Genomic DNA, 26,358 nt, shown 5'->3' on the forward strand with positions numbered 1-26,358 from the left:
GGATGAAGGGATAGAGAAAATCACACAAATGATTTTATCCTGGTTCGAATCAAAAGATTCTACATCCAGTCTTAATTACTATAAAAGAGTGATTAACTTTTTCACTAAAAAAGAGTTTAAGATTACAATAAGAATAATGAAATAATAAGAACATGATACACCTTCCTTCGACACACGATGGATGAATACCAACTCAATCAACATGTAGAGAACCGTTTGCACCTTTAGGCACACTAACCACAAGCTTCTCCTTTCTCAAGACTTAATTAAGCTCGCACTTAAACTAAAGAACTTCCTCAGAACAATTCTATGCTCTCAAATGGTTTAGGTTTTCTTTAAAAGGTTTAGGAGGATTCTATATATAGGACAATTGTCAGAAAATGAAAAGACAACACCCAACTGTCAGTGATAATCGATTATCACAACTGATAATCGATTATTTTAGGTCGTTATGGGTTTTGGAAAAATGTGATAGTCGATTATCCTTAGTGATAATTGATTATTTTTGAACCCTTGACAATATCAAAACTTATAGTGATAATCGATTATCCCCTATGAAAATCGATTATTGCTGCGATAAACCCTTTTCTATTTTTGCTTGTGATAATCGATTATCCCCTATGATAATCGATTATTGCCGCAAGAAATCACTAAGTTATGAAACTTCTAAGTGTTTACAATTGAAAATAACTCCTATACAAATGCTTTTTACAAAAGATGCTTTTAACATTTAAAGTATCGGATTCTTCAAGTCTTCAGTCTTTAAGTTCATCATCATCAAAATCTCTTCAACGCATCAATGCTTATCATGGATAACACATTGCACTATCACAAAACCAATAAACTATTACAATCACACAAAAAAACAAGTTTATGGGTTTAGAAACACCTCTCCTTGTTACCATAAGAGATGAAATTCACTTCCCCTGAAGGCCATAAGGGATGAACATGTCCTCCGAATGATTCATGAAGGACGAACACTTTCTTTAAATCTTCACAAAGGATGATAGGCTTCACTTAGCAATAGCAAAAACACTCAACCACTCTCTGAGTGAAATTTCTCGCTTTCTCCAACGCTAAGTTCTCAAAGTCAAAGTACAAGAGTAACACAAACCCTACATCACACTTTTCACATTTTACAACTAACATATGTGTGCTAGAATGAGAGTCTAAAACATCTTTATAAAGACCTCACTCAATGACACCTCCTAAAATTCATTGTCAATTTTTTGTCGCGTGATAACCGATTACACACTTATGGTAATTGATTATGCATTTAATGGATGCATAAGGGCCAAAAACAAGCTTAAAAAATCCAATGACTAGTTATGATATGGTAAGTCATATTTGATTATGGATAATATATTATTCTAGAGCCAAAATAAGTTTTTATCAACATTTAAAAACCTCATTGCGTTAATCGATTATCTTAAGTAGCTAATCGGTTATTGCAAAGTTCTTTTATTCCAAAATGAATCATCAGTGCAGTAAAGGGAACCGACAACGATTATTTTCACCTATCTGCATTGATTCCACAACCAAGGTATATACAAGCAAGGCAAAAAGGTAGGCTTTTTGCCTTGGTTCTCAACCGAGGCAAAAAGGGGTAGTCTTTTGCCTCGGTTTCTTTTGAATTGAGGCAATAAAGGGTTTTCTTTTTCTTTTTTTTTTGGCCAGACTTTTTTTTGGCCTATGAACCGAGACACTATAGGGGAGCTTTTTACCTCAGTTTTGGGATGAACCAAGGCAGTAGAGGGTTTTTCCTTTCTTTTCATTTTTTGTCAGTCCTTTTGCCTCGATTGTGCCTAGAATCGATGGCATAGATGGCTTTCTGCCTCGGTTATGGTCACAACTAAGGCGTATTCTACTGGTTTTTTTTATAAAACATGTCTATTTCTATAACAATCCCACCTATAGAAACAAACCTGCATATATTCAACAGAAAAAAATAATGTAGAAACATATATTCAATGCAAATTATAATCATAAATCAATTCAATGTACATAGAATTTTAATCATAAAGCAACTTAGAAGCATAAATCAATCCAATGTACAAAGTTAACCTAATCATAAATTTGCTAATGTAGAACTTATTATATCCTAATATCTACATACTATTATAGAGTTGAATTACATATTTTCCATGTGTTTTCATTATCAATGTAATGGACTTTGACGGAATTGAAGTAGTAGAATTGAATCTCTATATAAGACACAATGATTTCAATTAGATAATACATGTACTTTCCTTAGCATTCATACTTTATGTGTTTATACATGTGTTTACATATGTTGTATACATACTCATACTTTGATATGTGAAAATCACTTGCACAATGTATTATCTGTATGAAGTAATCAATTACAGAAATTATTTAATCAATTAAGTTCATCATATAACCATTTTCTTAAACTAGTGCAAGCTACAAGTTTTAACCGATTACATTATGTGTATAATCAATTAAAACTCATGCCTTTACAATACATCTTTCTGGATTATGCTATGATGAGTTTTGTGTTGAAAATGTTTTCAAAATGCTTAAGTGTTGTACTTAATCGATTACACATTTTAAGTAATCAATTAAGTTAGTTATACTTTGAAAAATGGTTGTTGTTAAGTCTTAACTATCCCAACAGTCATATTTTAATATGTTTTGGCTTACATGATATATTGAATCGATTACATTATGTGCTTAATCTATTAGATCTGTTTGATTGTTTTTCAAGTGTAACTCTATTACTTATGTAACCTATTACATTATTATAGTAATTGATTAAACTACGTCTGTTATGAGAAAATTATAAATTGTTGCATCGCACACTGTATTGTAACGAATTGATCATTCTAAACTTTCATATCTGATGTTTGTGATTTGAGAAAAGTGTTACAGGCTAAGACGCTCCAAGAAACAAGATACATAGAAGTTGATAAATCTTAAAGGTTTCTTGAAGAACTGATTTGGGTTTTCACTACTGATCAACTATTGCACTAGTGAGGTGTACTCTTGATTGATCAAACTTCGCTTATAGCAATATTGGATTGTGTTGTTTCCCTGTGTGTGCGGCTAGGAAGAAGAGCATGAAGTTCTTTGGACTTTGAGGGGATCTCAAAGGGTGATTATAGGAGAGGATTGTCCTTGCTGTAGGGTTTTGTTATTGGCTATATTAAATTAATGAGTTAAAGAGGTGTTTACATTTGAGAGGTGGTCTCTATAAAACCTTATTGTAAAAACTCATATCTTTATAGTGCATTTGGCTTTCAATCTCAGGTTGATTGAAAGGACATTGGATGTAGGCATTAAGGCCGAACCAATATAAACCTTGTGTTTATATCTCTTTCCTTATCTCTTTTACTTTCACTGCATGCACTTTATTGGTTAGATTCCAAGAAAGATTAAAGATCATTCTAAGTTTACAAAAAGATTGAAAAAGTAATTGTTTTTATTGATCACTAATTCACCCCCCTCTCTTGGTGTTGAGAAACAAGACACCTCTTTTCTTATAGCTTCCACTAGGCAATTCTGGTATCAACCAGATACTCTTCCTAGTAATGCTTAACTCACCTGAGTTAATCAACAAATGTTTGAATTTTCTTCAGAATATGCAATCAATCAAATTACTTACAAGTCTTAGACAATTAGTCTCACAGAGAAAATATATGTTCAACACTGGTTTAGCCAAACCTTACAATCTCATACCTTCTAGTTTTTGATGATGATAACACATTATTAATAACAACATGTGTTGTTATGTGTTACATGTTCATAGCTTTCATGTTTATGATTATTTGAGAACATGTTTGTGTTGTTTTAGTCAAATTATGCAAATTCACTGCGTTTTACATGAGATCTTATTTGTAATTGCATAACAAATGTTTTGAAAAAGGAAAACCACATGCACTTTAGTTGAACTTTAAATAGTGTGGCAAAACAGCCCCTCAGCGCTAGTGAACAAACATTAAAGAGGGACGTTAGTGCTTGGGCTTTCGGTGCCAGTGTTGAGCGTTGACTGCGCAAGGTTTTACACCCTTGTTTTACACCCTTTTCTTTGTTGGCTGCATCAAAATAAAACCCCCAATATACGAACAACAAACGTTCTAGGCCGAAATTAACACCCTAAAACCCCAAAATCACTCAAAATTGATAGGACAACATGAAAACTTAAAACTACATGAGCATGCAACAATTTCACAACATAATTGTCAAATGAAATGCTCCACTTAATCAATTAAAGACAGCACAGCAGCAACCATGGTTATTGAAAACGCGAGTTAACTCGTTAACTCGGTCGAGTTTACGAGTTCAGATAGTGCTTTCAAGTTAACTCATAAGCAAACTCATTTTTAGAGTAGGATCGATAGAATCGTGGTAGACTCGCTAAACTCGCCTAAAATCGCGAGTTTGGTTCCGATTTTGCGAGTTTGGGAAAAAAATTCGAAGACACAAAACAACTACGTTTTTAGGACTCACCGGATTAGGTTTTTTAAAAGATGCACTCATTGTTCATCTTGGTTTTCACTGTTCATCTTCTTTCTTGCACTTTCGCTTTCTATCTCGTTCGATCTAGCCCTTCGTCGCGCCCTCATTCACCAGGTTCGCCTTCCATCGCGCCATCCATCTCGACTTTCGAACTCAGCCTCCGTCCGTCGTCGATCTCGACCTCGTCCTCCGTCGTACCTTCATTCTCATCCTTGTGGGTTCTGTAAGTGCAAACCCCCAACCACTAAAATCTTAAATTTGGGTTCACGGGCACTGCAACATATATTTTAAACACTTTTATGGCACTAGCGCTCACGGGCACTACAACATATATTTTAAACATTTTTATGGCACTACAACTGTTATAAAATCTGAAATTTGGGTTCACAGGCACTGCAACATGTATTATTTTAATGATTATAAGTTCAGTTGATGTCACGGGCACTGCAACAAATATTTTTTTAATAATTTTATGTTGGGTTCATTCATAGCACTGCAACACATATTTTAATGATATTTTATTTTACAGCTGCAACGTATATTTTAATAGAATTTGTTTTACAAGCATTGCACCACTTTACAACACTGCACTGCATCATTCTTTTTATTTTTTTCAATAATAAAGTGTTGCACACTGCACTGTTAAAAAAACTTGCTGCCACAATATTTTTAAACTCTTGGATATTTTATTTTATATATTTGTAGTGAAAAAGCTTATGTCACTATGTCAGGAAATGCATCAAATTCAGAAGTTAATCCAAGTGTATCTTCATCAGTTAGAAGTAGAAGAAAAAATGCTCCGGGAAATCGATCTGATATTGGGTGGAAACATGGATTTAATGTTAATGGTAATGGAAGAAAAGTGAAATGCAACTATTGCTCAAAGATTGTAAGTGGAGGCATATTTAGATTTAAGCATCATCTTGCTAGAACTAGAGAAGATTTTGAACCTTGTGCTTCTGTTCCGTATGAACTAAAAAATTTGATGATAAAAATAGTTGCAGAAGCTAAGAATGCTTCATTAAAGAAAAGAAAGATAAATATCGGTGAAGACGAGGAAGAAAGTGAGAGTCTTAAAGGAGGACACGGGGTATTCGATTTTAAAGGAAAAGAAAAAGTTGCTACTACTAGTAATGGGAGAGATCAAGCAACTATAAATCAAATGATGGAAAAAGGATATAAAGAAGAAGTTTATGCTCAAGTAGCTAAATTCTTTTACACCAGTGCCATTCCTTTTAATGTTATTAGAAATCCAACATTTGCAAAGATGTGTGAAATGATTGGTAAATATGGAGTTGGATACAAACCACCATCTTATCATGATATTAGAGAGAAGCTCTTGAAACAAGTTGTGAATAAAACAGATGCAAATCTTGAGGAATATAACGAGGAGTGGAAGAAAATTGGATGTACAATTATGTCTGATGGTTGGACGGATAGAAAAAAACGTTTTATTTGCAACTTCTTGGTGAATAGTCCTAGAGGGACGATTTTTCTTTATTCCCTTGACACTTCAGACATTTCAAAACAGCTGATAAAGTTTTCAAAATGTTGGATGATGTTATCTAGTTTGTTGGAGAAGAAAATGTTGTTCAAGTTGTCACTAATAATGCTGCAAATTTTAAGGCAGCCAGAGAGTTGTTGATGCAAAAGAGGGAAAATTTTGTATTGGACTCCATGTGCAGCACATTGCATTGATTTGATATTTGAAGATTTTGAAAAAAAAGTTGAAGGTCCATGAATTGACTCTTAAGAAGGGAAGAAATATTACCACTTACATTTATGGGAGATCAATGTTGATTTCCTTATTGAAAAAGTTCACTAAAGGTAGAGACTTGATAAGACCGGGTGTGACTAGATTTGCCACGGCTTATTTAACACTTGCTTGTCTTCATGAATTGAAAACATCATTGTTGACCATGTTTAACTCTGAGGAATGGAAGACAAGCAAGTTTGGAACTTCACAAGAGGGGAGAAAAGTAGAACATGTGTTATTAGATAGCCATTTTGGAAGAATGTCTCCACATGCTTGAAAGTTGTTGCCCCTCTTATGGTTGTCTTAAGATTAGTGGACTCAGATGTAAAACTCGCAGTGGGTTTCATTTATGAAGAAATGGACTCTGCAAAAGAGAAAATTAGGTCTAACTTTAACAATATCAAAAGTAGGTAAATTTTCAAACTTTTACTCATTCAATGTTTAATTACTTATGTGTGAGATTACTTCTGATATAGCATGATTGATGTAGTTATGAAGAGGTTTGGAGAATAATTGATGCTCGATGGGATAATCAACTTCATAGGCCTTTGCATGCAGCTGCTTATTTTCTAAACCTTCATTTCCACTATGAACCTAACTTTAGATTTGATGATGGTGGAGAGGTGAAAGAATGATTGTATTTTTGCATGAGAAGATTGATACCGGATATGGTAGAAAGAAGAAAAATTAATTTACAAATTGTTGAATTTCATAATGCTAAAGGACTTTTTGGAATGGAAGATGCAAAGGAGTGTAGGAAAGAGTTAAATCCTGGGGAATGGTGGGACATGTTTGGTGATGGAACTCCGGAGTTGAAGAGATTTGTTATTCGAATTCTAAGCTTGACTTGTAGTTCTTCTGGATGTGAGCGTAATTGGAGTTCATTTGAAATGGTAATTTAAATTATTTTTAATTTATAAATTCCTTTATTATGTTTATATCTTGATTAAAAATATTATATTTCATTTTAGGTTCATACAAAGAGAAGGCATCGTTTGCATCAAAAAAAGATGAATGATTTAGTTTATGTGATGTATAACTCCAAGTTGAAAAGTAGACAGATTCGAAAAACTATAGCTCTTCCGTTTGATGACATTGAATCAGATGATGAATGGATAGCTAAAGAGACAGATGATGTTGTTGAGATTGATCAAGTTGAAGGTGAAAATGATGGTGAAAATGTTCACTTAGATGGAGCAACAACAGATCATGCTCTAGATGCTCTAGCTTTTTAGAATCAATTTCAAAACTAGTTTTTTGTGTGCCTAATTTGAGTTTAGCCATTGGCTGAGATCTTTATCACACATGGGGAGAAGAAAAATTGTCAAATTTGCATGTTGATTTGATTCTAGATTTCTATGATCCTAATCATCTTGGTATGTGTATATTGTCTAGATTTTATTGTATGTTTAAGTGTTTCCATTGAGTCTTATTACAAGCTTTTATTATGTTATTCTTGTTATAGTTTTGTCACATGATTTTTCTTCTTTAGAGTTTAACTTTACTCGTTTTTAGTGCCGTTTTGCTTTTCTTTAGGTTCTTGAATTTGTGTGTTTCTTGAGCTTGATTAATCACCTAAACACCCTAAAATGAATATGGGTTTTTATCACATTGGAAATAACATAATGGGAATTGAAAGTTCACCTGTTTAATCTACTTAATGTTCAATTTAAGAATTGGATTGACGAAGAATTAATATTCTAAAAAATTTATAAAACAAAGTTTGAAGAAACTAGATTCTAGAGTTAGTATTTACATTGAAAAAGTAAAATCCCATAGATTTGTATATTCTCTATTGACTTTGAATATATATGATGTGGCCATGAGAGAAAAGGAGGGGAAACTTATCTTTTTCTCTAGTATCCTTGTTCACAAATGTAGCTATCAAAAGGGTCCAGTCTAAGCTTTAATGCAACCTAAAAGGAGTTGAGATATGTTACCTATTACTACTCACAAGCCTCCAAGTGATTGATATTTTAGTTGCTAATCCATATCAATTTGTTGCAAACAAACAACAGGCAAGAGAATCATGTTGATATTCATCGTGAGCTATGTATCAGATTCTGACAATTCTAGAAATATTATGTACTATTAGCAGACCATGACCAAATCTGATTGTGTTTTTCTGTGCCCTTTTGCAATCATAATTTGAAAAAAGCAGTTGGAAGAATTAGAAATGGCACAACTAAATGGTTTCTGGCTATTTCTTGGGAGGCATAGTTTCTGAAACTAAAAAAGAAAATTTGAATTTGATGTCTCTTTCTTTGAACCCAATTAACAGAACGGTTTGGTAGTTACTGGTAGTTTGTTGCTGTATACTATACAAAATATCTGTGTTTCCAAGAATTATGGGCTTCATGTTTGATTTTGAAAGCTCAGTAGTTTCCTTGCAACACATTCTTAAATTGAGTGATGAACTTCTTTTCTTGGATAACAAAATACAAAGTTGTTTCAATATGTTGAAATAACATTATGTTAATTAGGCCAAGCTGAACTATGATGTTTACTCGAATGACTAGAAGAGTTCCTTTGTTAAACTTTAACAAGTAAAAGCATTAAACTACAAAGTTATTTTAGAACAATAGACACAACACAACAGCTTATTCATTAGTTCTCATCCTTTCATTTGCAATGAAGTCCGAAAACAGAAACCAAAATTACAAGGTGATGGAATCTCAAAAAGAGAAAACGAAATGGGAATTTGGTTTAAGTAGAAACAAACAAAGTGGGGTGGTTACAAATAATGGAAACTTAGTAGCCTGGTGGCTTGTAGGCAATGAAACTGATGCACTGAACTTGACGAACACTGTCAAATCCAACGATACGGACGAAGCCGTCGGGGTAGAGAGTCCTGGCCTCTCGAAGCTCCTTCAGAACCTGAGAAGAATCAGTGCAGCCATACATAGGCAGCTTCCACATGGTCCAGTACCTTCCATCATAGTATCCAGGTGACCTGTTGTTCTCACGGTGTGGGAAAGCGTCCTATAAACTCAAAACTCATATCATTACTATCAAAACTCATAACTGTTAAAAAATAACTGATTCACACAAATAATTTTACTCTTCGATCCATTGTTGGTTACTCTGTTCCAAGAAATTTACCTTATGGCTCAACTCGAATTCCAAACAAGGGATCCATCCACTCCTAAGAAGGTAGTCTACTTCCTTACCCAGCTGTTCCTCAGTGAGGTCTGGCAGGTAAGAGAGAGTCTCGAACTTCTTCTTCCCAATTGTTGGCCACACCTACCATCCATCATATCATAATTTCAGTAACATTTTCTATCCATCTAACATATAATTCCAATCTCTATCTATGTGTAGATAGATTTCTTACCTGCATGCATTGCACTCTTCCACCGTTGTTTGCAACCGAAGTAATGTCATTGTTTGTCTTCCTCGTTGGGAACCCACCCAAGGACTTCAGCCCAGTGAACGGAGCCACCATCCCGGCGGCACCGGCACGGTTAACGGTCGTAACAGCTGGAGAGGAGATCATTGATGAAGCCATTTCCTTCACCTTTCTGAATCACTTGCAGTTCTACTGCCAGATGACCAAGCTTCTTCTCCTTCTTGCTATATATAATACTGTGATTTCTTCACTACTAATCCAATGGTTTCAAATGAAAGGGATCCGTTCCTGACATGTTACAACCGTTGGATTCTATAAGTGATGACATTACATCATGTTGTCCACACGAGTAAGGAAAATATTTGAATGATAACCTTATCGTTAGGTACCATGTGGAAGTGACACGTGGAGGAGGCTCCATTATCTTATCTCTTCCTTGGAAGAACGTAAATTTGTGATTGTGGTGGAATTGATATTATTTGTTAGTGGTTTGTACTAATGTGCCTTCATTCCATTTTACCTTACATATTTTGTGACCACCATTTCTCATTTGTGGGTTTAGTGAAAAAATACCCTTTGTCTCTTTGTTGCATGTTACAGTAATATTTTATATTTTAAAGGAGATTTTGAATTGGAAAAAAAACAATAGAACCATATAAACTGACACTCTTATCCCTTTTGTTGTATAGCTGAAAACATGCTTCTCTCTGCACCTTAGGTTGGTTAGTTCTTAAAATATTACTAAAAATGTTCATTTGTTTGCATGTTATTTGTTAGTTTTGTTTAAGAGCAACAATAGCAATGTAGATAAGCAAAATGTGTATATGGTATAGAAAGGTTGGTAGATGATGGGGCTTATCATTCTTGGTTGATTAATGACCAAGCATACATTTTGAAAACATAATATCCACAAATAGCTATGGTCATCAGTAAATCCATGAACTCAACCAAACAATTCACAACAACCTTATCTTAAAATACACTGCATGAGATAACTATAAAACACAAAATCAAAGGTATTTAATGAAGTTCAAAAGAGTATGACTGTCATAATTTAGTATGGCAAAATATGACAAAATGCCACTGCCAATAAGAGAAACAGGCGACAAATTTTCGGTATGGAAGTTCATGACTGGAAAGAAGATAGATATAGATGAAAATGGTTAATGGTTGAAAATTTCTGTTCTGGGAACTGTAAAATTATCAGTTTTGTATAACAGCTTGTTTACAAAGTGTTAGTTCCAGATTGTTCTCAAAGAATTTTGGCTCAGTTATACTCTTGCAGGCGACTTGTTACTCTTTCTTCTGAGCTACATCTTTGTCTGGTTGTAATGATTTTTCTCATTCATATCCCCACTAAACAGAAAACAAATATCTACATGATTTACTGCTATTCAACTCAGTGAATGGTTCAAAAATGAAAAAAAGGAGAGTAAGGAATCAGGGAATATATAAATAGAAACCATTGATGACAATACAAATGAAAAAAGCTTCTGATATTTTCTGCATAATAACAGAATACAAATTTACTAAATGAATGCTTCATTGTGTTGACAGCAAATTTGTATCTCTTTTGTTGATGTTAACAGTAGACTTTAAGTCTAACTCAATCTCATAAAGTCGACTTGTAAGATGAAGTTTGCATCTACTTATATACTATGAATTAGCCTTATCTCTAGTCGATAAGAGACTTTCAACACACCTTCCTTCTGTCAAGATATATACATATCAAGCGTGAAACTAGATATTAATGGGTAGTCGATAGCAAATGGAACAATATATTCAACAAATAACAAATATCGCTAGAATAGACTTTAACAATAACTCTGATATCATGTTAGAAATGGACTTTAAACCTAATTGATCATTCCTTCCATTTGAAATCATGTACCCTAGATACTTCCTCCATCTTCAGCAGCACTTTTCTATCCACTGAATTTCTTATTCAACCAAAACTACTAAAATTTTACAGGGGAAACAGAATTTGAGTTATCCACTCTGTGAATAAAGCAAATATCAAACACCTTTTTCACTCTACCTTTTACTCATTACATTAAATAACTCTTTTTTTTTCACCAATTCATCTTTATTAGCTTCTAAAATTTCAACTTAGTAACATGTAACAAAATGAAGTTTAAAAAGATGAGAGCAGTGAGCTAGTGTGCTTCACAATGATTCCTCTGAAAATGCTGAACTGTGAGGTTTCACCATTGTCCTTGTGCTTCCTTCCCCACATATACACAGTTTATTAGTGAAGACATATTAATAATTTAGATCTCCTAATTGGGTCTGAAATGTCATTGGGAAATTGCTGCTACTAAGACTAAATCACCCACATTATGTCAAATTGGAAATTTTCTTTCAAGATATTGGCAAACACTTATCCAACCTGCTTTCAGAACTCAATCTTATCCAACTGACATCTGACACATTTTCTTACACAGCTTTGGATAAAAAGTATTAGGCACAATATGATATATATAGTATATAACAAATAAGATAGAGATGGAAAAGTATAAACAAAGTCAAACAAAACTGTATTTATATACTGTATATTTTATTCATTTCTGAATTTCTGCTTTTAATATTAATATATTCATTATAATAGGCCATCTTCTTCATCCTATCATTATTGGTCGATAATCTCTAACAGAAATTAGTACACAGCATAATTAATAGCAAATTCAAATTAAAATGTTATATTCAAGTTATTATAATATTGTTTCCAGTTCTGAATGTACAGAAGTTTAAAAATAAAACGGTCTAGATTTAAAGCATACATATAACTTAGACAACTTTCTTATATGCACACATATTTTAGAACCAAGTCAACCAGTTTATAAGATAAGAATTATTTTTTTTTATATATTATAATTTTCTACATCATGTGTATGGTGGATTGGACAATTCTTACAGTATTCACTACATATATAATAAAAATATCTGCCCAATTCTATTGTATCTGTAAACCAGAGTACAAGGTCAAAGAATGAGAGTTTTCATATAGCTGCATATATGACAAAGAATTCTTAACAAATGGTGGAAAATCACGATAAAGGTGGTCAATTCGAGAATTTATATAAATTCCTAAAGTGGAATAAATTTGTAAAGGTTTACTTCAAATAAAAAATATATATAAATAATATTTTAATACAGATAAGATTACAAATTATATAATTTAAATTAAAAAAATTATAAATATATTTTTTTAAGAAATATTATAAAATATAAATATTTAAATTAATATAATTATTTTAATGTATTTCAAGGCATAATATTATAAGTTTTTCATTAAAAAATTTATAAAATCGTTTCAAATTCATAATTTTACACGATTTTACCGATTCCATCAAGTTCATTTAAAAAAATTAGTTTACTTTCAAATTAATTCAGAAAAGAAATTTAAAAACGTAAACTCGTTCGATTAGAGAATTTAATATCCATTATCCGGATGATACAAAATCTGTGAAGGTACTTAAAGTGCATAAAACGATCCAGAAAATAAATCTATCAGTGAGTACAAGTGGGGGCCGACAGAACTAAACAACATAAAAAAAAGTGGAAAAGGCAAAAGAAAAACAGTGGTAACTGAATGATAAGACTAAACTTATTAAGCTCAGTGATCAGACAAACTCTCAGCACCAACATTTTATCAACATATGTTCAACATATCTGACAGAGTACTAATTAGTTCTCGGACTAAAACTTTGTTAGTTTTACATTAATTATTAGGATCTAGTTTGACAAATTTTTTTATAAATATTTTCAAAAAAGTAAAAACAAGATTAAAAAAAATCAGTTTTTCTGTAAGTTATAATTATTTATGCCTTATAAAAACTCTCTTACCTAATTTTCTAAGATATTTATTTTTAACTTACAAATAACATAATTTCAATTTATAACGAACAGTTCATTCTTACTAAAATTGACTGAAAAAACTTTATTAGTTTAAGCCCTTGAATCTATCTATATTGATGGATACTTCAAGAATAGAACATAGATATTATAAATGATGTTAAAAGTCAACTTAAAATATTTTATATTAAGAATTAATGTTTCGTAACATTTTTGTTCATGAGGCTATAATCTTTAAATATACAAATTTCGATAATTTGTATGTAATAACCAACCTATTTGAGCGATCTCCAAATGTATATACTTGCGTTGTGTTTACTTGAAGTGAATGTATTGTTTATGCAAAAATACAATTGATGATTTGAAGTGGAATTTATGTTCGTTTTAAAAGAAATGACATAACGATTTGAAGAGATTCGTGGGATATGAAACTTTTCGGTTACCCACAAATGTGATGAGATTTGAAGGAATTTGTTTTGCAATGTCATATTTATCCTTCTGAAAATTTAACACAGGCTTGTATTCGGTTTTCGACCTTTTGTATTTGGTTTCATTGCATACCAAATAAAACACTACGTTGTTGGATGATGACGTTGTCATAGGGACAGTAGCGGTGGAGGAAGGCGAAACCACTACAGTTGGCGGAGGGGTTGTTGAAAGGTGACGTTGTCACAGAGATAGCGACAGTGGAGGGAGGCAAAACCGTTGTAGTTGGCGGAGGGGTTGTTGGACGATGACATTGTCACAAGGAAAATGATGATGGAGGAGGTGAAACCACTACAGTTGGCGGTTGGCGATGACGTTGCCATAGAGACAACAACGGTGGAGGGAGGCGAAACCGCTGCAGTTGGTGAAGGAGGCGTTGATCAGTCGATAGGTTTGCAGATCGATTTTGCGGCTGTAAAGTTTGCGCTTGACGTGAGTGTGGGAGAGATTGGAAAGAAGAAGGAGGAAAAAAAGGAAGATGAAGATGCCTCTCTTTAGATTAGGAGAGGTAATTTATCCATGAGTGAGGGGAATGGAAGCTGAAAAGTAATTGGTGAGAAAACAGGTAGAAAGAATATAAATAGGAGGTGGTGGAGAACATGAGGAGGTGCATATTCGGGGACCTTCCATCGTTAAGAAGTAATGTAATTTTAAATATAACATTAACTAAAAACAAATTTTAATTCACTAAAAAAAATTATAATTTACTAAAAACAAATTTTAATTTACTAAAAACAGTTGAATATAATTTTTAAAATTTTAATTTTAATTTAATAAATTATATTTTTTTACATTTTAAAATTAATTTTAATAATTAATTTTAATTTTTTACTCTTTATAAACATTTCTACAATTAAATATAACATTAACAATTATCATTTTATATTACTCTAATAGCTAAGGACATTTTGGTAATCTTTAATTTCTATCAATTAAACAATTTTTTTTATCGGTCACATCAATCAAATCCTACACTAATTCTCAAAAACTTTACGTCCAAATTCACTCTCAATTACCTCCAAATCCACTCAAATAAACAACAAAAATTTACCTTCAAATTCATTCACTCACTCTCCTCTAACTCATCTCTTCCAAGTGAACACACCTTTGAAGTAAATTTTGGTAAAATTTCTCTAATGCAATTATCTAACAGAAGTATAAATTTCACCTAACATCGGTTTAAATGTTGCAAATTTTAGTGGTTGATATAATTTTTTCTAAGGCCAAATTTTCAAAGTTAAGTCTTGGTTAAAAAAAATGAATATTAGAAAACTCATAAACTCATTATTTGAAGATTTTAAATTAGAAATGCAATATCAATATCTTATTTAGTGTACTCGTGTTTCTTTAATGTTGTGGTTCATTAATGTTTTGTTTCCTCAATGAATTTTTCTGAGAAAACTTATTATTGTGTCGTCCTAAAATCTACAAACCACTCCCTCTCTAAATCTCTCATGTTGTTAGGAATGTAAGTGTAGGTTTAAATTTCATATTGAGTAAAAATCACAAAGTTGAGCATCATATATGAAGCCTTATGTGGGTTAGACTCATATTTCATTGGTGTTCTATCTTCCGTGATCTTCTCTCGAAAGATCCATCATTTGTTCCTTCGGAATTTTTACTATCTTGGGACTGAAGAAGTGATCGTGAAGTATATCATCTTCTCACCGTGGTTATCCTTGATAGGACTAAGATATATGATTTAGAAGAAGTCTCGTTGAATATGTTCCATTCCTTCAAAAGGGTACATGATTTATTTTTTGCCCTCTTCTTCTAAAGAACCCAAATAAAATGCAAAACACCTATTGAACATTAACCATGCAGCATATATGATAAGATCATATACATGGAAAGAACTATAGAAACAAGCTTGAAATGAGACTTATGTTATAGCTTTTTCCTTTTCCTTGTGTCAGTGCATATCCAAATCATCTTAGTTACCTGCAAAATAGTTAAATGGTTTGGATACAGTACCTATATGAATTTAGGTCCTTTGGTGTTAGTTACTTGTGGTGATTCCTTTGAAATCCACTTAAATTTACCCTTAGGAACTCCAACATTCTTATAATAACATGATTTTGACAAATGTCCAATATTGTTACGATAAAAAAAAAAGCTATAGATGATGGTTTGCTAATACCAATTAATTTCCTAGTATTTGTTTTCCTGTTTTTTCCTGTATACCCTATACCTTGCTTATTGAGAACACTCCTTTGAGATCCTACCAAGGCTTCAAGGTTAGAGCTACCGAAAGTAAATTTTGACAATGTGTTTATTAGATATTTAATTCTCTCTAACTATGTTGGACAGTTTGTACATTCTTGAACTTTCACCTCACTCTCTTTTATAGTTTGCCAAGGTGAATTCTTCAAACTTTCCAATTCAAATTTTAGGCTTTCACTCTCTTTGTGCTTATTTTATATTCATCATTTAAGCACCTTTTCTCACTTTTAAGCCTATTTACTTGGTATTGCATTTTCATAGCTTCAAGGCATCAAGTAATTGGTAATACATGTCTTCAATGAATTCATCTTCAAAGTTATTAGCATTTCTTTCAGAACAAATTGAACCTGTCATCAAACACATATTTGTTTCCTCAACAAGACTTTCATTTGAATCACTTTTTGGAGAACTTGAAGCACTATCTTCCCAGGCTATGTAAGAATTTTTCTTCCTGTGATTCCTGCTATCTTGGCTGCTTTTATCCTTCAGCTTTTGCTTCATTTTTGTTACTGGACAATCAAGCTTGATGTGTCCAACTTTACCACATCCATAGCATGTTGGAGCAGTTGTAACTTTTCCTTTCCTCCTATTTGTTCTTGTATTACCTGCAAAATCAGAATTGGTTTTGTTTTTGAACTTCATGAAAATTTAGAGAACTTTTTTACCATAAAATTCATTGCTTCAAGCTCTGATTTTTCAGTTTTAGAATCATCTTCTTCAACATGTCTTCTTGATCTTATTTTGCTTGTTGTCTTTAGAGCAATATGTTTTTTGCTCTCCTTCTTCCTTTTTTATCAATTTCCCAAGTTCAAGCTTATGTTCTCTCAGTTTTCCAAATAGGGTGGCCATGTTCATTTTAGGCAAATCTCTTGATTCAGATATAGTAGTGCCTTTGGCTGCCAACTTCTATTCAAGCACTTCAAGATTTTGATATTTATCTCTTATTTATCAAATGTCTTCCCAAGAGCAAGAAGATGGTTTACAATATGGGTGAACCTCTTTTACACATCATATATTGTCTCACCACTTTTCATCCTGAACATTTCATGCTCTTGGATTAAAGAATTCTTCCTTGCTCTCTTCACTTCATTTGTGCCTTCATGAGTCACCTCCAAGACATCTCACATTTCCTTAGTCTTTGCACACATGGATATTTTATAAAACTCATCAATAGTAAATGTAGAAGAAATAATGTTCTAGGCTCTAACATCATAATGAGCTCTTCTATTTTCATTAGCATTCCATTCAGAAAAATCTTTAACCTTTGTTTTTCCATTATCCACTTTGCTTGGTTCAAAGGGGCCATTTATCATGGCATCCCATACTCATTTGTCTACCAACTCCAAGAAGATTTTCATTTTGATCTTCCAAAAGGGATAATTTTAACCTACAAATAGTGGTGGTCTATTTGCAGATGTACCTTCTCCAAAGGTTTGAGATACAATGGACATCAGGATCAATTTAATAGATTAAGTTGTGAACACAATCGATTAAAATTTGAAAAACTTTCAAATTCCCAACTCTAATACCAATTGTAAGAAAAGTAAGGCCTTATATCTCAAGCCAAGGGAGAATGAATTGGATTATCCCTTTTTGAAAATCTTTTTAAAATTTTTATGAGTTCTTGGCTTATTGAAATCAATAAACAAAGAATAACGAATCAACAAGTAAAGAAAGAGTAGAGAAAGATCAACATATAAATAATTTATATTAGTTTGGCTATCACAAGCCTACATCTGATCCTCCTTCAACAACCTTAGTTCAAATTTAATAGATTAAGTTGTGAACACAATCGATTAAAATTTGAAAAACTTTCAAATTCCCAACTCTAATACCAATTGTAAGAAAAGTAAGGCCTTATATCTCAAGCCAAGGGGGGATGAATTGGATTATCCCTTTTGAAAATCTTTTTAAAATTTTTATGAGTTCTTGGCTTATTGAAATCAATAAACAAAGAATAACGAATCAACAAGTAAAGAAAGAGTAGAGAAAGATCAACATATAAATAATTTATATTAGTTTGGCTATCACAAGCCTACATCCGATCCTCCTTCAACAACCTTAGTTCAAGAGATTCCACTATAATCATTGAGTATACAAGAATATAGAGACAACTCTCTTGATGCACTCCTCTCACTACTCAAAACCAAAATAGCAACACAAGAGATGAACACCCTCAATCTCTTACAAATACAAATAGTAATCCCAGCTCCTAAACCCTAGTTATCCCTGCATAGGTACACAATACAAATTGTTTGAAGAACTTGATCTTGAACACATTTTTCATAGTGCAGAATTAATCAGAACCAATGTAATCCAATCGCCTTGAATGAATCCTTGTAGTTTGATCATCAAGAAACCTTTAATTCCTTCGAGAACGTGTCTTTGAGAGCACATGTACACAAACTTAGAAGATTTGTTAGTTTTGAAGATGTTATCGTTATAGAAACAGGTCTCAAGTCACCCATATATAGGATTTTCAAATTCTGTCGTAGTAAAATCGATTATGTTATTTATGTAATCTGTTATGTTTACCTTTCTGTTTTAACATATTATCTTATGTGTGTAATTGATTATTTAACCACTTAAGCCTATTATTACTTCATTTAACTGCCTTAACATATTAGGCTATTTATGTAATGGATTAGATCGTCCTTTTTGTTTTAATCGATTATCAAACTTTATGTAATCGATTATATCAACACTTAACCATATTGGTCATCCATTTGTCATCCTTAACAGATTATCTCACTTATATAATAGATTATGGCTTAACAGAGCAGTTTGCTCCTGTTAGCTTTCTAAGTGATCTGACTAAATCTAATAGATTATATCCTTTATTTAATCGACTATTTATTCCAAAAATGAGATTTTTTTTATCTGTTTTAAACTTGAATCATTCAACATTAATAGATTCAATCATCTAGCACACACATGTTCAAGATATAAATAATTGTTCTACCATTTTGTTGTGCAAGAAACCATTATTAATCTTTTAACCATTCATCATAAAAAACAAAGAAATAAAGGGACAAAGCTCCCCCTATCAATACTTGTAATCTTTTAGTGTATTTTGTCAAAGACATCATCTTGACAGTGTTTTGTTTTCGAGAGCTAAACTGAATACCCTTTGGGTATGATAAGCATTAACCTTTTAGCTTTATCTTTCTTAGACATTTTAGGCATAATATTCGTTTAGCACAGCATTCGAGTGTTTTTACCTAGATTTTTTTCTAACTACTAAGAACCTAAGTGTTTTCCTAAGGTTTTCTATGTTGGGAATTTTGGTTCTAAGTCTTGTGTTTTAATCTTAAGTTGTTTTCATATTATTGTCTCGTTTTAATGTTATTTGATTAAACTTCAAAACATGAGAGTGTTTAGGCAATAATACGATTTTGTCTTAACAAGTCTTAATAGTGATTTCAATTGATGATTGTGATTATTTGTCCAATTAAGTGTTCGACTAAACACTTACTATCCAATGAGAATGAATATTGAAAACCTAAAACCTCACCATCCAACTATAAGAACTATACTCCTCCATGCGGTTAATGGATTTTCACCAATCTATCTTCTCATCATGGAATGTTAATGGATTTCACAACCAATGATGAGGAAAGTCACTCATCCAAGGAAAAAAATTTGAAAAAAACCAACCAAAACACACCCAAAACCCATGTAGGAAGCCCAGTTCTCCCAACTAGGGAGCCACATTCAACTTTCTACACAATTGTCCCATATGCCTCTAGTAATCGATTACAGGGGTCTTGTAATCGATTATTAGGGGCATATGGGATAGTTGTACAGAAAGTTCAATGTGACTTCCTAGCTAGGAAAACTAGGCTCCCTAAGGTTATTTTTTATGTCCTTTTGTGTGATTTTTTGCATTTTTTGGCTTGGATGAGTGAGTTTTTTCATCCTTAGTGGTGTGTAATGCATTAAAACACTCTTTGACCCACTCAATTATGGAGAAAGAAGCCTATATAGTGGTTTGAACCATTGAAGGTGAAATTCATGACCATTGGTGCCCATATTATTGTAATGTCATATGATTGTTAATGGATTTCACCAACCTATCTTCTCATCATGGAATGTTAATGGATTTCACCACCAATGATGAGGAAAGTCACTCATCCAAGGAAGAAAATTGAAAAAATTAACCAAAAATACACTCAAAACCCCCACGGGGAGCCCAATTCTCCCAACTGGGGAGCCCAATTCTTCCAACTGGGGAGCCATTGTTCAACTTTATGTACAACTGCCCCATATGCCACTGGTAATCCATTATAGACCTGTAATCAATTACCAAGACCTAAGTTGCCCTCCAATGTTGAAGGACTTCACCTAACTTTGTTCAAACCACTTCTATGGCCTTTTTTTCACAATTGAATGGGTTAAGGTGTTCAATGATGCATTAAACACTACCAATGACCGATAAACTCACTCATCATACTCAAAAAATGAAAAAAAAAAACACCCAAAAATAGAAAAAACAACATATATGAGCTTTAGCCTCAACAATTGAATAAAGTGAGGTCTTTCTTGACGCACTAAACACAACAAATGATGAGGGAACTCCCTCATTCATGGAAGGAAGTTCACAAAATCACTGAAATGAATTGGATGTTTTTTTAGGCACCAATTAAGGCTTATCAAGGTCGCTTACACAATCCATTTTTGTAGAAACTACCAATAACCAAATAAAGGTTTCAATATATGTGGTCGAACAACATTAGAAGAAAATGTATGGTAGTAGATCAAAATTGAAATTTTATTCATATAATATTTGATAAGTACATAGTATCCAATATCTATAATAATAATCTTTCGTATATGAAAAACCTATACAAGCCTCATACAATGTAAATAACAACACAATTGATCAACGTACAATTGAAAACCTATAATAATCCTAAGTCTTGCAGCACTTTTTGTTTTTACACGTTGTCATTGTCTAGAATCCAGTCACATGCATATTTTTTCCTAAATTGTTCCAAATCCATCTGAAATCAAAGCAACCCACTTTAAGAAATAAATACAATACCAAAATCATTAAAAAAAAATCAACTTCAAAACATAATCAACTTCAAAATAACAATCAATGTTCAATAACAATACACAAAAGTAAAATGACTCAGTTTCTACTTACATTACTATGAGATGCTTCCATTAATGTATCACGACAATAACAATACGCAAGTAAAGAAAATAATCAGAAAGAACTTTCACCAATGCCAACAAAATCTCCTACAATAACATATACAATAAATTCATCAGCAACAGAAAATAGAGTAGTAAACAACACGCACATATCATCTAACAACTTCTTACAAAACTCATACATCAACAACAACATTATCACTAAGAGAATGCATAGCCCATGAGTTCATGGTTCTACGAACCTCGATACTGTGAAAGACCCTTTTTTCATTGAACAACATCCAAACCTTCGACAAAGGAGACACCTTTACTCGTTGATCGAGAGCGCAAGAGAGGTAAAGAGGTGGAATGCTACAACATTGGTGAAGCAACATTGGAGGAGGTCACCTTCGAGGTCCCAATGGATGAAAAAGGAAGGGCAAATGGCGAGAGGGAGAGAAGGGCAAAATGGCAACAAAGAAACGAGATTAGAGAGAGAAAGAAAGGGAAAAATGGCGATAGAGAAGAGCAAGAATGATAATGGGAGCAAGTTCACCGATGACAATGGTGGAGAAGAAACAACACAACAGAGAAGAGCAAGAGAGAACTTAGGTGTTAGGGAGAGGAAGAAAATGAACAGGAGGGGTTGGTTTTCTTAAATGAATTTCTCAAAACTAAGAAACCACTTTTCATTCCAAAAAAACCCTCCACGTAAATTTTTTGTTTTTAAAAAAATATTTAAAACAGATCAATCACGAACTACCATCTGACATTGTAAAAATATTGACAAAAAAATTTATTTCATTACAAAAACAACTTAAACTCGTAGCCTCATCCATCTAACAAAAAATATTTAACTCCAAACCCCATCAAACCTAAACCTATTAAAAATAAAACATATATATATATAACAACCCATAAAATATGGTTCTATAAAAATTCAACTAAGTCCTTGATCATACCTTTATCATAAGATTTTCACTAATATTTATACAAATATACATGTATAAACCATATAAAACACACTATATACAAATAAATTAATAAAACAAATAAATTTATATATCAATAATTTTATCACAAATCCACCCAAGATTAATTTATTTTATTTTATTATTTTTTGAGTTTTACATAACCTAATTCATTATCATGAGGTGTTCTCGGATACATATACTACAATTCTATATAATACATCTATTAAAATAATATGAACTAATATAATTAGTATCCATCAAAATTGAAACAACCAAACCAAAAAATTTAAAAATAAAATAAAAAAACTGATTTAAAAATTTAATACCCATCAGAATCGAATCTTCTGTCGATATTTTTTTTTTTCATTTAAACATATATTTAAATTTAATCAAAATTAATAAACATACATAATTATCTCCATTAAATTTTCTTGGGTTAAATATGTTTTTCCTCCCCCAACTATTGACCGTTTTTGTGTTTAGTCCATCTTTCAAAGTATGGTACAATTTAGTCCTTCAACTTTAGAAAATTCTGGTATTAGTCCTTTTTACCAAATTTTTTTAACTTTATTTACGGTTTCAAACGCATTTCTCAATTAACATTGAAGTAAAAATGTATGAAAAATTGGGGGACGAAAAACATATTTAACCCAATTTTCTTTTATGACGAAAATACATATTCACAGAATCTCTCTGTTTAAAATTTTATAACAACAAATCTTTGCAAAATGGGAAAATGGGGGCATTCCGAGAATTGAACTCGGGACCTCTCGCACCCTAAGCGAGAATCATACCACTAGACCAAATGCCCATGTCTCCTTCTTTACCAGCTAAATATCTTATCTTTAAATATATCATAAATATTTTGTACAACACAAATTTTTAAGTTAAAAAGTTTTAATTACAAATAAGAACAATCTTATATATTTAATTTAATATAGCTTGGTGATGACAGAGGAACGAGTCTTTCTAGTTAAACCCTTGATATTCTAATTACACAGGAATAATCTTATATATTTAATATATAAGTTTTAATTTCAACTTAGAATAATTAAGTAAAAATAAAAATAACAGGATAATTCTACAAATAAAAATAAACATTAAATAAAACAAAAATTCTTACAAGTGCTTCGATTTCAAAACTTAATTATGTGTTTATTTCATTAATACCTGATTAAATCACTAACTCTGCGGACCTTAACCCGATCTTAAACGGGTCGGGCAATTCAGCTTCCCCCACCCATGAGTGTGGCCCTAAACTTAGAGTGTCTGTGGCACGGCAATTTGTAAGCGCAGCCATGGCGAGCACCTCTCTCCTTCACTTGCTAAGATCACAGAGTTCCCGCCACTTCTGCAGAACAACTCCTTCAGGTTCTCTTCCTTTGTAGTCACTATTTCTTCTCTCTCTTTCACCAGTCTTTTGCATTCTCAAGAAGACCTTGCAGACCAACCCCAAAAGTTGTAAACTTTTCACGATCTCTTTGTGGGGTCTTCATTTTTTTGTGGTAGCCCTTGAACCGGGTTATATGGGCACCGCAAATATCTTACTTTCAATCTAAAGATTATAATTCTACTACCTTTTTATCGAATGAAAGAGAAACATTGCCTCAAATTTTGTTATGTTAGATTTGTGAAGCGTGCTGAATATCAATTTTTAGGTTATTTGTCCCATTTACGGATCTATAGTTGTTAGGCACCTGAGTTGCTTGATTTTGAGGGTTAATTTTAATGGAACTTGAACGAAACTGGTTCTTAGTTGTTTTGAATTTCGGAAAGCAAAGTAATTCGGTGTGATAAGTACTGGTTCAGGATGAAAATAGATGAAGAATTGTGAATTAGGGTTTGTTTGGATGAACTTCTTCGTAACTAATTTATGCAAAAGTTTAAAATCAATACATGATAAAGACTGATTAATTGGGATAACTTCTACAGATTAGTGTTTAGATAAGTAGTTTTAATTTTTGGAAAACTAATTTCATCACTTTTTTCTTCTTTTTTTTTTTCATTTTCTGCTAACAGAGAAGTTTGTGTAAAATGAGAGATTAATTTTTTCATTTCTGTGGAATAGAATGAAAGATGAATCTAGGTGTTTGAACCTGCCTTCTATCTAGTCTTATCCAGGCCAATCATTTTTCAAATGAGAAGATGAACATCCTCTCCTTATGTCTATTTTATTTCTACATTTGTTATCCTGTCCTTTCTAACTGCTTAAGGCTGACCTACTGTTACCCACTAACAGGGTTGTAAGGTTATTTTGACACCTCTGACTCAATTGAATCATATGTTATGGTATGATTTTTTCCAAGCCATGGTTGATAATGGTTTCAGTTCTTGCCAAAGGCTAATATTTTGTTTGCTATAACAAAAGCCGTCAAATGACACAAAGTAGTAGCAAGTTGCAGAAAAACAATACTTCATACATTAGTTCAAATCAGGATCCAATAAATATCTATTAACACCAAACCCATGTGGTTCCTTCACGTAGTGCTGTCTTGAGGAAACATCCCTTACATAATATTTCGTATGATCTGAAGAAATCTGTTGTTAATTTTCTGTTTTAGTCTTGTAATGTGCGTCGCTCCTTCCCCTTAAAATGATTCTTATTTACCAAAACTAAATTGATTATGTTCTATAACTTATATAGAGCTCTTGGATGTTTATGATTGCATCTTCTTAGAATTCCATGCCTATCAGAGTTTTTTCTTAACTATTATTGTCGTAAAACAATATAGCTAGTAAATATTTTATGTTTACTTGTATACATTTGTTTCCATGGTTCAGCATACCAATGCTTTAGGTCCTCAACCTGTGGACGGCCCATTACACCCAATCCATCTCTTAAAACTTCCTCCCATCTTGCTGTTTTCCAAAGAAGATGGGCATCACCAGCACCAGCTACAGAGGAAGATGACAAGATTAGCATTGGACCTCGTGGTGGAGGACAATCAGTGGAACCTGACAAGGAAACTGGAGTTGTTTATCATGGCCCGATCTCAAACACCATAAAGAAAGTAAAACTTTTGTCTCTCTCAACTTGCTGCCTCTCAGTGTCCCTCGGTCCGGTCATAACCTTCATGACATCCCCTGACATGAATGTCATCCTGAAAGGTGCAGTGGCATCATCTGTAATATTCCTGAGTGCCTCTACAACTGCTGCCCTTCATTGGTTCGTTAGCCCGTACATTCACAAACTCAGGTGGCAGCCAGGTTCAGACAGCTTCGAGGTGGAGATGCTGTCCTGGCTGGCAACTTCAATTCCAAAGACTATCAAGTTTTCAGATATTCGACCACCGCAAACCCAAAGACCTTTTGTGACATTTAAGGCCAATGGGAACTTTTACTTTGTGGACGCAGAGCACTGTCACAATAAGGCGCTTCTGGCTAGACTCACCCCACAAAAAGGGACTCATGATTCGGCTTTCAAAAACTTGTGATCTGAAAATACTGTTTTGAGCCTTCAGGTATTTTACTGATAGCATTAGAAGAGTAAGGTATGACCACCCTGCATTAGTTTCAGTCTGCGTATGGAATTTTGTTTTACACTCTCGAGATTTGATCTCGTGTTCTGATACCATAAACTGTCAAGTCTGCTGAATAAATTTGTAGCAGTAGTTGCAAATTCTGGAATTTTTGCAAGCTTTTTGTTAGACATGATGAATGCTCAAGATTGTCTTGTTTTTCTCTTCATGAACACGGTCCACACAGAATACCAAAGCTGGCAATCAAGGACACTAATCTGCAGCTCGTTGCCAGCCAAACGTTATTTTGAGACACTATGGTCTTGTTTAATTCTATATGGTCTAAATTAGATTTTGTTACACATGTCTCTTATTTGGAATGCTTTTGCCTTTCTCATATATTTTAATAATGTTGAAATTAATAAGGATTTCATTATTTAGAGAATGGAACCTCCATGTTTAATGGATATTGCTTGAATTTTATCTAATGGGGTGTGCGAAAGAGTATTAGAAGGTGCTATTAGCATCTGTATGTATTTCTGTGATTCTATATCAGGTTGATGCTATATCTTGCAATAAAATGATAATAAAATAGTTTAAGAGTAAGACATAGTGATAAAAAAAATTAATTCAATGACC

At 32.8% G+C, this 26,358-nt stretch overlaps 2 protein-coding genes and 1 non-coding gene across 3 annotated transcripts; 1 reads left to right on the forward strand and 2 right to left on the reverse strand.

Moving 5' to 3' along the window:
• Positions 1-8,819: 8,819 nt before the first annotated feature.
• LOC106774174 (ribulose bisphosphate carboxylase small chain 1, chloroplastic) lies at positions 8,820-9,798 on the reverse strand. The gene is made up of 3 exons (XM_014661061.2): positions 9,570-9,798; positions 9,338-9,478; positions 8,820-9,217 (listed from the first exon to the last, which is right to left on the reverse strand). The coding sequence occupies exons 1-3, from the start codon at positions 9,741-9,743 to the stop codon at positions 8,987-8,989; spliced, it is 546 nt and encodes a 181-aa protein (XP_014516547.1). The 5' UTR covers positions 9,744-9,798; the 3' UTR covers positions 8,820-8,986.
• Positions 9,799-23,000: 13,202 nt separating this feature from the next.
• TRNAP-AGG lies at positions 23,001-23,072 on the reverse strand. Its single transcript has one exon. It is a non-coding gene; the product is annotated as a tRNA-Pro (tRNA).
• A 412-nt stretch (positions 23,073-23,484) lies between these two features.
• Positions 23,485-26,155, forward strand: LOC106765647. The gene is made up of 2 exons (XM_014650372.2): positions 23,485-23,632; positions 25,043-26,155. The coding sequence occupies exons 1-2, from the start codon at positions 23,560-23,562 to the stop codon at positions 25,693-25,695; spliced, it is 726 nt and encodes a 241-aa protein (XP_014505858.1). The 5' UTR covers positions 23,485-23,559; the 3' UTR covers positions 25,696-26,155.
• Positions 26,156-26,358: the final 203 nt, after the last annotated feature.

This window comes from Vigna radiata, chromosome 1 (genome assembly GCF_000741045.1).
Source record: "Vigna radiata var. radiata cultivar VC1973A chromosome 1, Vradiata_ver6, whole genome shotgun sequence".
Lineage (NCBI taxonomy): Eukaryota > Viridiplantae > Streptophyta > Magnoliopsida > Fabales > Fabaceae > Vigna > Vigna radiata.